The 12,618-nt window shown below is 45.3% G+C and overlaps 1 protein-coding gene across 1 annotated transcript in view; it reads right to left on the reverse strand.

Annotated features, from left to right (window-relative positions):
- PLAAT1 (phospholipase A and acyltransferase 1) overlaps positions 1 to 12,618 on the reverse strand; it is a 43,310-nt gene that overhangs the window by 19,979 nt on the left and 10,713 nt on the right. Inside the window, exons 2-3 of the mRNA XM_069212762.1 lie at positions 9,065 to 9,203; positions 1,895 to 2,163 (exon numbers count right to left, since the gene is read on the reverse strand). Coding sequence (XP_069068863.1) covers positions 1,895 to 2,163; positions 9,065 to 9,203 — 408 coding nt within the window. The remainder of the gene's footprint in view (positions 1 to 1,894; positions 2,164 to 9,064; positions 9,204 to 12,618) is intronic.

Consider the following 12,618-nt stretch of genomic DNA (forward strand, 5'->3'; position numbering starts at 1 on the left):
CCATGTTTATATAGCCTGTGACTCCAAGAGCGTCTTCAGTTGAAATGCTCCTAGTTACGACTGATGTGGAGCTGAGCTGCCCAAGATCACACACAGGAGTAGAAGTGTTATTAGAACTACGGTTTCCTAGCACAGTTTACAACTGTTGTACCTAATCGCTTTTGATCTCTCCAGTGCGGTTCCAATTGGCATGAGGCGAAGGGCATGATGGGTGTGGGGCGCAAAGGGTATGTTCTTCCTTTTTACCCTCCTACCTTGATTTGCTTGGTGCATGAAGATGCAAGGTTAATCAACATGTTATTTTCACATTTGAGCTAATTACTTTGTGAATGTAAATAACAATAAAAGATACTTTCAGACTGTGACAGCATGCCTTCCTTTCTCCTTATTTCATGTCCAAACTATATGATTGTGTACATTTATCGAAGCCTGCAGTTCGCAAACAAAAAGCAATTTGTATATGGTTGATTGAAAGTCCCCAAGGCTGTCCCTGTCCCCCCCAGAAATGTATTGTCTCCTACACCCCTGCACAGGGGACCCGGCTAAACCAAGCAGGGGACCAGGCACCCCCAGGGAGAAGGGGAGGACCGGAGAGAGCAACCAAACACGACGGGAAAACAGTGCGTGCTCCCCTCATTAGACACTTGAACCCCAGTAGCACAGTCCGTGGGTTCCAGACCCTAAGCACCTATAAAACAATGAACGATGTCTGCAGACATAATGAGCCCATAAAAATCGAAATGAAGTTTTACTGCGCCTTCAGGGACATCGGGGTGGGGTTCACAGCATCACTAAAGCTCAGATGCTCTGAAGACACTGACAGATGCCCAGACAGATGCTCTGAACAGAGGAGGACAGGTGAGCAGTGGTCCTGCAAGAGAAACTTGAGAACTGCTAAAGTCCTCATCTAAATTGCATTTTAAGATCCACAGAAGTGAAGCTGTGGCACACTTGGGATGTGCGAGGCCCACACCTTAGAAATCATCTCAGGTGGTCTTCATTGAGATGAAACTCGAAGGGCAGTTTCTCCAACCGAGCTGGTCACACATTCTTCATCCTCGCTCGTCTGACCCTCTTGTCTAATGCAGAAGCGACAATGCCAGGCTCTCCTGCCCAGCTCAAGCTTTCGTTTATGAAGCCACGCAAGGCCACCTTGCGTGTCGTAAATCTGGAGTAAAGCAGCTGAGACAAACAGCTGCACTGCCCTACTCTGCCTGGGAAGGCATTCCATGGACATTGCGTGGAAGTTCCCGCACATCTCCCATGGCCTTTCCAGACTTACCAGAACTGGTAGCCCCGGGAACGCACCAGAAAGATGCACCTTCCTAGGTGATGCGTAACAAGAGAAATACTTGTATTTCTCCTCATTATTTCCTCGTTCTAGGTATTCTGCAGCACACACAGAAACTGGAGGACTGTTTTTGTTCAGGAAGGAGTCCCTGCGCTGGCACTAGGCTGCCAAAAGGGCGGCAGCATGGAGGAAAAGGCTGGAATGTACCATATTGCCCTAAATGCGGCACATACCTGCCCTTTCCCCGGCAGCAAGTGCAATGCAAGAAGGAGACTTGAAAGGGGCAGAAATGTGTGGCCAAGCAGCACAGCACGCACCTCGCTGCGCTGCAGTGCGTGACCAGGAAAGAGCAGGAAAGGATTCACCAAATTCCGCCCACCCAGCATTCCCCCCTTCTCCCAATAAAAGAGGTACCCTACCCGTGTGACTGGGCCTATCACGGGATCAAACCAGGGACCATGAAAAGTAGCCATTGACTTCATATTTTCAGTTTTCACCTGGTCCTGGCGTGATAGCCCCGTTACCAGAAACATAACAAAAACAAAATGCTGTAATCACACCCAGGGACATCTGTTTGCCGAAACCATAAGGTAAGAGTCTTACCTGCTCCGAAACTCCTTCTCCGTACCGCAACAAGGTCACAAAATGTTCACAGTTGTTTCCCAGTAGATCATAGGACACCTCCTGGCCAATGAGGAACTCCGCTCTCTCGATGATCTCATCCGACGGAAGTGGGGTGTACGTGTCATCATACTTATTGTTTATTTTGTATGTGTCACTTCCAACCACATCTTTCAATGGCTGCATCTTCACCAGGGCTTTCCGGCTGAACACGGATTTGGCACTCGCAAGCGTGGCAGCTGGGCCCTCATCTGTTCAAGACACACACAAGAAGTTTCACATACATTGCTTTAATTCTACCACCCATGAAACACACAAAAAAAGTTGTGGAAAGTCTCTATGCACTAATCATTCCTGACTTATGGTAGTAGTGTCAGTACTTTAAGACACCCTTGCCCCCAATCCCAAGCCTTAACTGTAGAAATTAGAAGTGACTATACATAAAATGTAAATTTACCATATTAGTGTTAATCTTCATTTTTATTCCAAATACGCAGCAAGGCTCTCTCACAGATGGAATATAGAGTCAGATAACTAAGCCAGCAAAGGCTCCAGTCCAATTGTTGATTTTTAAAACAATAACCGGTGATGGGAGAGGCCGGCACGAAAGTGAGGGACCTGGATTTCAGAAAGACCTCCAAAGAGATCATTGAAGTGGTTACATCAGTTTTCCCTCAAGGAATCTTTAGGAAGAGTCACCATGTAATCTAAATTGACTATTGCACCAAGAAGCTGAGATTGGTAACTCTCTCATGAGTACAAAGTTAATTTTGCCCAGTGCTCCACCATGGCCCATGCCAATCCAATTGTTGTAGGGTGTAGGCAGGTCTTTGAGTAACATTTGTAGGGCATAGTATGTCCCCATCACAGTGCTAAATGGTTTACATTTTCTTAGTGGGCATTTCTGTGAATGCAGCATTAAGTCCACACGTTACATGGGCACCATCGCAAGAAAACGTAGTGTTTGTACAAACGATCATTTCCTTGTCAGATGAAGTCGTAGCTCCCCAAAGCAGACTTTAGATCTATGGTCAAAGCCCAAGTGAGATCCCAGCTATACAATGACGAACCCCTCCCAACAGCATCCCTATGACACCATGCTGCAGCTCCTCCACACTGCTGAACATCTAAAAAGGATGAACAAATACACATCTCTACTATGATGATGTTCCACAGTGGAGTGCACCAGGCTTGCATTCATTGAAGTCTTGTTGTGTCGCCTAGAAAGCAATGACAGGCAGCCCCACACCCCATCCTACTGAAAGGCTGGACATCTCTGGGGTGGAACTTAACACAAAGACAACAGACACCCCCAGACAGGATATCTAAAAAATGGGAGGTGAACCTTCTTCAGCTCTGCACACAGTGGGTGAGATCCCTTGCAACACAAAGCTTGATGGACAATCATGAACAGGCATCAGTTCAAGGAACACTCCAACACTGTCACTGGCAAATTCAAGCATGATTTATTTTATTCAAAACATTAAACTGATGTTTCCCATAAACGTTGAGCTAACAAATGTCAAGGTTAGGTAAACATTACAAAACATGTGTACACCGTGGAATTACATTAGAGAGATAGCGATGGAAAGCCTACACCCTGTGAGATGCAACATGTACAACCTCGCTAACCTTCACACTGATCAGAAAGGGGGCAGGACAGCAGCTGGTGAGCACACCAAGAGGAGGGCGAGGAAGAAAAGGGAGGTCCTGAATCATGTCTAAATATATAAACCCCAATGGAAGATAGTACTTAGGGAAGTAAGTTGGGGATCCCTTTCTCCCTAGATCCATTGTACAATGGCGTCAAAAGGAATGATCATTTATTAAGTAATGTTTTGAAGCTTTAACATCAGAAGTCCATTACATTAAGGCGGTCATTCTGACCGCGGCGGGCGGCGGTCGCCGCCCGCCATGCGGTCACCGCCAAATGGCCGCTCCGCGGTCAGGAGACCGCGGATGCCATTCTGGCTTTCCGGCTGGGCCAGCGGGCGACCGCCAAAAGGGCGCCCGCCGGCCCAGCAGGAAAGGCCCTGCAACGAGGAATCCGGCTCCGAATGGAGCCGGCGGAGTTGCAGGGGTGCGACGGGTGCAGTTGCACCCGTCGCGATTTTCACTGTCTGCAAAGCAAACAGTGAAAATCTTCATGGGGCCCTGTTAGGGGGCCCCAGCACTGCCCATGCCAGTGGCATGGGCAGTGCAGGGGCCCCCAGGGGCCCCACGACACCCGTTCCCGCCATCCTGTTCCTGGCGGTAAGAACCGCCAGAAACAGGGTGGCGGGAAGGGGGTCGGAATCCGCAGCGCCGCCATGGAGGATTCCCTGGGCCAGGGGAAAACCGGCGGGAAACCGCCGGTTCCCCTTTTCTGACCGCGGCTTTGCCGCCGCGGTCAGAATGGCCCTGGAAGCACCGCCAGCCTGTTGGCGGTGCTTCCGTGGTCCCCGGCCCTGGCGGTCATGGACCGCCAGGGTCGGAATGACCCCCTAAGTCTTTTAATGGGCTATTTTAAATGCCAAAATGTCCACAGTAGCATTAATTAGGCAACCAATATAAACATCAGCCTGTCTTTGACATGTTATTGATTTTGAGTCAACAGATTGAGCTGTGCTTTGGTGAAAGCTAGCACTTACGGAATATACCCGCAACTCTGTTTACCCTTTCGATCACCTTGCTCCCAGATATTTGGATGAGAGTGCTTATGGGCTCTGACAGATGCTTAACTTTACACAGAGGCAAAGTCCTGGTATTCACCAGGGATAGTAGAAGGTCTGATTTCATTGGACATTGAGCAATGTTCCAATGGAGAGGGTTAAGTGATGCAGCAACCTTTGAGAGACCCTCACTTCAACTAGCTCAGTTGAACCTCACTCATTCACCAGCAGCATTAGACAAGGTATTGCTGATGGGGTGGTCTTAGAAAGGAGTAGAGTGCATTTTGACTACTTGTTAACGTTGTATGAGGCGAAAGAGACCCAAACTCTTCTCTTTACCATTGAGTTTATTCTTAATTGCAAATTTAACTCCTTAAATAAAATTGAGCGAAGGATATTAAAAATGTTTGAGATATTAAGGCAGAACTTTTCTGACCAAGCTTGATGCCCAGAGGTAGGTATAGCTAACATCAGTTTTTAACATTATCCATGGGCTTGTTCTTTGGAGTTATAGTATTAATCATTGCTAAGAGAATATCAGCCACATTTAAGAGCCTGTAGTGCCATTCTAATGCCACATTAGCGTCATTTTTTACGGTAATGTGGCGCCAGAAGATAAAAAATGCAGCACCATATGTACAAAGTGGTACCTGCATGCATTACACCACTTTGTAACCCTTTGCGCTACATTATGCATGCGCCAGGCATAATATATGCAAAGGGAGCGTTCCCCCATTAGTGGGGCCGAAAAACAGATTTCCTTGCGCCATTTTCTTCGGCACTTTTAACGCCTACTCAGAGCAGGCGTTAAAAAGGCGCTTCCATTGAACACAGTGGGCTCATATGTACTCTGCAGGTGTGGCCCCAAAATGCTGCTGCTACTCCTGCCGAGTACATCAATAGCGTAAAAAAATTATGCTATTGCCCCCTACCTGCTCCGTGGTGCGCCTTATTTTAAATACGGGACACACATGGTGGCGGTACGGGCCGCTAAATGGCGCAAGAAAAGTGGTGCAGCGCTGTGTGTGTGCAGCGCTGTGTGTGTGCAGCGCTGTGTGTGTGCAGCGCCACTTTTCTTAAATATGCCCCTTGGTTTGCAAATAACTAGCAAACGTCTCAGCAAAGCACTCCAGGCTTGGTAGTAGCTCTATTCCAGTTCTAGTCAACTTAAAAAGTACAATTCTGGAATACAGATTATAAAATGAAAGAATGCCCCCCCCCCCCTTATCAAGGCGGCGGCTTGCAGTGGAATGATCCACTGTATCATAGACAGCGCAGAAATCTAAAAGGATGAGGTGGATGGGTAGCCTTGCTAACAGCTCCAGTCTAAGATCATCAAAAATAAAGAGAAGATGTTTCATTCCCCAGCATGGAGGGAAACACTACTTGTGTGTGGTGAAGCCACCTGGATGACTTTAAATGGCTTGAAACTAGCAAGCGAGCCGTCCAATTCTCACCTAATTTGTAGATGGCTGGCACCAGACAGAAGAATCTGTATTTTACTCCAAAGTTGGAATCTAATGGAAGCATCTTTAAGAACGGTTTATGATACCTTCCTTCCAGCTCAGGGGCACTGCATCTGAGGTGGATGAGGCATTTCATAGTCCTGTTGTTGTGGCTGGAATGGCTGGGACAGAGCGAGACCCTGATCTGAAGGACACCAACAGGACCTGCACTTAATTGTCTTCAAATGGAGGAAAAGTTTCCAATCAGACTTCATTGTTAGATTCAGTCAATGCAAACAGATCACCTGGAGGTCCTGCAGCTCTGCCTTGATAGATACTTTACACGGGCAGCTTTTCACAGAGCGTTTGTGACAGCAAGTTCAACCCAGCCACCGATCCGCAGAAAACCAGATCCCTGGCACCCAGAAAAGAGTTCATGCTAAGTTCACAGACACAACAAACGGCGTTTCCATTTTATTTTATAGAAAAGAAGGGTTTTGAATGCATTGTTTGGGAATGATATTGTGAACCAGCATCAGCAGGTGCCATTTCCTCCAGGCTTATTTCAGTGCTGGCTTATGCCATAAAGCTTGAGTGAATCATCAGTAGGACACCCAAAGGATGCCTCTTCTGTCTGACTGGGGTCACAGAAGTCTCATAAGCAGATGCTCTGTAGAAGGCTGAACAGAGTTGGTGGAACTCTCCGGCCACAATGCCCTAATCCATCTCATTTGGGAGAATACAAATTCACCTAAATATGAGGGGGCATATTTCCTGAACTGGTGACACAGGGCAACACAGTAAGTTATCTTCCTGTGCTTCTCTGCACCAGATGGAAAGGCCTGGAATTCACCATATTTATCAAATCTGGTGCATTCCTGTTTCCCCCCGTGCTTGCACCATTTAGGTAGCCTAGTACCAACACAAGCACCCTCGCACCATGGTGTAAGGGTGCCTGCATGGCACGCAGGATTGTTTTTGCAGGAAGGGGCACCTTGCTCCACAAAAGCAATCCATGGAGGCGTTCTCCTCTTTCTGTCCATGCTGCAGAATGCAGCACACGTAGAAGGAGGAAACAACAAAGAGAAATAAACATATTTCTCCTCGCCGTGCCTGCCCTGGTTAGGCGTACAGTTTTGACGCATTCCCAGGTTTACAGATTTTTCTAAATAAGTGACTTGCACTGCGTCGCCTTACTCCGTATCTATGAGGTCATAAAAAGCCATGCAAAATGGCTTTGCATAGGCTCATAGATATAGTTTTACAGTCTATGCCACAAGAGCGTCAAAAAAGAGATGCCCTGGACTCACAAGGGCCTTGTAAATATGCCCCACTGTTTGCATCACCATGGAAGGAGGCACTGAAGTGGATCTTAATAACGTGGTAAGTAGAGATCACTGGAGAGAGGTGAGTAACACGTACAGAGAAGTAGAGCACACACTGTCAATAGTGTGTCCTCTACCGTGAGGGGCCCACCCCTACATCTTCAAAGATCAGTGTTGGGGCTCGAGGGACGGCTAACCTAAATATTGAGGTCTCCTTGGAGACCACTGTACTAGAATAAATGCTTAGCAAGTCATCCAATTGCATCAAGTAATCCACAAAAGACATCAAAGCAATGTGAGAGCAATAGAGGAGGAGAGTGTGAATGGCAACAGTGGGACACAGTGATAAGTGCAACAGCTTTACTTTCTTCAGAGAATTCTGAAAATCCCCTTCCTTCCTCACAGACAGATGGGATTCCTGTACTAAAGCCACCCCCTCCTCCGATCTCTTTCTTCCTGTTATAGGTTAAAAACTGGTACTCAGCAGCAATTGCCGAGGCGATATCTGGTCCTGATGCCTCCAGTAACCATGTTTCAGTGGGAAACAACCTGTCCCAACAGTGGCCAGCCATCAGTGCGCGTTGCTCATATATGTGTGATGGGGGTGACCCCCCTTTGAGCACAGATGCCTTCACGGAAGCTGCAGTGTCTGTATTTGGTCCATGTAGTCTTCACACGGATACTCTTGCCTTTGTCGTGGCCAGTTAGCGACCTTCCCTAAAAAGCTGCCACCAAGCACATCAATAATAAAAAGACCCCCACAAGTGACAATGCTTACCCCAAGATGGTTGACGGATAAATATTGAAGAAAGACTATCTCAGTGCGCCCCCCAACCAGGTTTCCCACTCCCTCCAATCGATTGGGTACAAGAAGAAGGGATATTACAAAGAAAAAAACAGCAATATTTGTGTTCCTACTAAGGTTTGAGCTTGTTAGACCCACAGAGCGTGGTCAATGTTTGAGCAGCCAAATGTTTCTGCAGTTGTCCTCTCTGCTTAAGAAGATATTGATAGGAAACGGTAGAAAGTGGCCACTACAGCCAAGCATCAGTAATGATCACAGCTGCCTGCATCACTGCAGGAACTCAGGGCCACATCACCTCCTTGTAACAAGAGTGTGATGCTCATCTGGTATGTAAAAAGAAAACTACCCTATTGCAAACTATTTCACAGATGTTTGAATGTGTTTTCCAGCAAACAAGGTGGTGCTGAATTTCCTGAAAACACTAGAACTGAAATGTTTCAGTTGGAGGTTTCCAGAATGTCCTTACTTTCTGTATAACATGCAGAGACTGCCACTGCCATGGAGCTTTAAGGGTTCAGTGAGCTAATGTGTGTAATGGCTTCACCCCAAGGTAGGACCTTGGTTTGGCCCCACTGTTGGATCTGTATATGATCCTTATGATAATACATTTGAATGAGCCTTTTATACTTCTGAATGTGCTGGAACAAGTACTAAAGTGTTGGGCAAGAATGAAATGTGGGCCATTTGTCGTTAGTGGATGTGTGGTCCACAGATAGTTTTATTATGAAATGCATCCTCTACAAAGGGGCTCATCAGGTCGTCCCCAAGCAAACCTCACTTTGCATGTTAATCAAACTGCTGCAGGAAGAAGGAATGTATGCAATGACAACATAATCAATGAAGTGGAACCAACCTCAACATACTTCAAAGAAGTTCATTAATCCAGAAAACATCGCAAATGTTAAGGTGTATGAAATATTTCTTACCTACTGGTGCTACATTGATGACGTAACCATCTCCGAGATAGAGCGCCCAATGCTGATACGCAGGACGAAATATCTCAATCAAGTCCCCCGGTTGAGGATTTCCAGGGAACTCCAAGCTGAAGCTGTCAGTAGAAGCCATCTGCAATTAGAGATGAGGAAGTTACACATTTTGTATGGGATTAGACAAAACAGAAAACGCAGGAAGGCTTGGCAACCCTTACCCAAAGCATACAAGCTGACTATCACTTACATCCTTGCGATGTTTACTCAGCCGTCGACTGAACTGTCCAGTCTCCCCCGGGTAAGAATATTCAACATCTCAGGCGTTCACTGACTAAGATGGACATCTGATATGCCAGTGTTAATCTTTAAAAACATTGATTTAGGAGGAAGCAAGGACACATCACCATCAACTAGTCAGACATATCAGTGTCTTAACTGAATACCATTAAAAGGACCACACCACTTAATGCTCTTATGCTGCACTGCCGGAACAAGTTTTATGGTGGCCTTCTCGCAACCACCAAACAACCCCAAGGTGTCCATCACACATAGGCATGCACCATGCACACAGTACAGATCAGAAATCATACAGCCATGTCTTATCTGCAAAGGCAATCAGTTAAGAAGAACCCTTTATTTGGAATATCTAAAAAGCTTTACATATTCACAAATGTAAAGACTGATGGAAGACCCAAAGATATGAAAGTGTCATCATGCTCCCCTGATCCTTCTGAACTTTATCAAAACTAGTCAGGTTGTTGATGAACTCTTGCTGTTTTGGGTAATAGAATATGGGCCACATTCCCAGAGGATCAACCTACAAATATATGCTCAGTGTTCCTTGCTTTTGATTACTACCCGCACCAGGGGTGTCTTCAGATATCCATCTGTTCACAGACAGAGACAGCCAACCAGGTGACTGGATCCCAGTGTATTTCTGTGTTACCAATCACCTTTGAGACACAGGGATGCAGAATCTTTCAAACACCTGGACATTTATTTAATTGGCAGCATTAACAAAGCTCTGACTATTTAGTGGTTTCCTACTGATAACATCAAGTGACATGCAGGAAAGGGCAAAACAAAAAATGGACAAACTTGCATAAAAACAGAAGACAACATTTTGAACATCAAAGAAGTACTAGATTGGCAGGTTTTACAGTAAGACGTTGTGGCATCAGAACCGACAAGTTTCCAGTGCCCTGAAGATAGGCCAGAATAATGTGAAATCTGTTTGTGTCTTGTTGAACTGTAAATGACCACAAGTCTCTGGTGAACATGACACCTTGAAAGATGATGCTACAAATTGAGATGACAAACTAATTTATGGTGCATTCATCTGGAAGCAGTGGGTGATCACTCGGGCGACCACGACCACACTCATCTACCCACTTATCAAATCATGATTCACTCCTGCTCTCCCACTCACCCTTCCACACAAAATCTGACCAATAAATGTAGATGCACTTTTTTCCCCAAAGAAAAATGACCTTGCTAGCCTTACAAATACCTTTGTCTTTGCTCGTGAGCTACTGTGTGCAGGACACACACCACTGCCTATGTACACGGTTACTTTAGTGAGTTCTCTGAGTCCTCCCTCTGTCAAAATGTGGATGCTATGTGTGCAACAACTGGACAAACTCATTTAACTCACACAAGATCACCTCCATCCTAGGTGGTCACTGAGCACCTGTTTCTTCAGATACGCTTGTGGTATATCCTTCATTTTCTTTCTATTTTAAGTATGTTTTTAGATCAGCTTTTTGGCATCAAGATCCCATTTGATAAATAAATGCTTTAAAAAAAACAATAATCTACTAAAATATCATTATTTTAGTCTTGTTGGTGTTCAGCTTTAGACATTTCATCTTCATCCATTGGGTGATTTCAGTCATGCAGGCATTAAACTTGATCCGGGTACTCGGCATCTTGTCTGTGAGGGAGAGCATGAGTTGTGTATCATTGCATAGGAGAGGACATTGATTTAGTGAGAGCAGATGATGTTGTCTAGATGGATCATGTATGCGTTGAAGACGGTCAGGCTCAGGGAGGCTCCTTTCAGACCTTCCCAAATGAGATCGCAGGCTTTCGAGGTGTCTGGTGCCAGGTTGATTGACTGGATCCCTCCGGAGAGGAAGGAGGAGATCCATTGTGTAGGTGTACATGAATTATGCACAGGATCATATGTTATGTCACTCACTTTGGATATTTTGCATTGACATTGATTAGAATGGGACACATTACATCTATCTGTTGCAGAGTCGCCCTGCTGGGTTCTTGAACAGCTGCTCTCTGTAGAAGGTGGTTTCAGAGAAACCTTTATTGTTTTTGTTAAATTCATAAATCTAAACTTTTCAAAACGCTTTAGGAGATTATCACATTTCTAACCCCATCTGCCTGGAATCAACTTCTGTGCCATCTGCTCTGCTGTTTAAGTTTAAAAAACTTTTGAAGACTTGGTTGTAGCTGTTGTGGTGTTTCTCTACTGGCCTAGCACTGATATATACCCTTAGTCTGATTTGATGCTCTATAGGAATGTAGGTTTTAAAAGTCATGTGTTGACCCGTGTTGAGTTTGCTGTCAATGACAATCCCCAGGTTCTTGCTGTGGCCATGGATGGTGGGGTTAGTAGCAACATCCACGGACTCCCCATACAAAAATGAGGACAATTCAAACTCCTCACCCAAACTTTCAAGGCAGTTCATAACACTGGCCCGGCATTCCTCAACAATCACTTCTGCTTTCACAAAACTTGTCAACAGCTGCATCCAAACCATCGCGAAAACCAGATCCAGAGGTTGAGCCTTCTACATCGCACCGAAAGCAGGGAACGACCTGCCGCTGCTCGTGAGAGCCTTCTCCACACTTCTTCAATTCTTCAAGAAGCTGAATACCTAGCTTTTCGAGTGCTCCCCGTAGGCGCTAGGTGTACCTAGACGTACACAAGCTCAGTGTTAGGATACCGTTCCAGGTGATAGTGCGCTCTAGAAATCTACATCACATGACATCACATGACATCACATGACATCACATCACGTAAGAGTACATAACCTTACATCACATACCATCACATCAAATAACATCACATAACATCACATAACATCACATCACCTAAGAGTACATAACCTTACATCACATACCATCACATAAAATAACATCACATAACATCACATCACATCACATGACATCAAATAACATCACATCACCTAAGAGTACATAACCTTACATCACATACCATCACATAAAATAACATCACATAACATCACATCACATGAGTACATAACATAACATCAATTAACATCCAACAATATCACACAACCTAACATAATCTCACATCACGTCACACAACATAAAATCACATAAAAATTACATCACGCAACATCACATAACATTACATCACACAACCTCACACATCACATCACATAAGATAACATTACACACCATCACACAACAGAACAAAAGATAACACAACATAACAATATAACACAACGCAACATCACACAACATAAGATAAGATAGGATAACATAACACGACATAACGTAACATAATG

The sequence above is a fragment of the Pleurodeles waltl genome, chromosome 11 (assembly GCF_031143425.1).
Source record: "Pleurodeles waltl isolate 20211129_DDA chromosome 11, aPleWal1.hap1.20221129, whole genome shotgun sequence".
In the NCBI taxonomy this organism is placed as follows: domain Eukaryota; kingdom Metazoa; phylum Chordata; class Amphibia; order Caudata; family Salamandridae; genus Pleurodeles; species Pleurodeles waltl.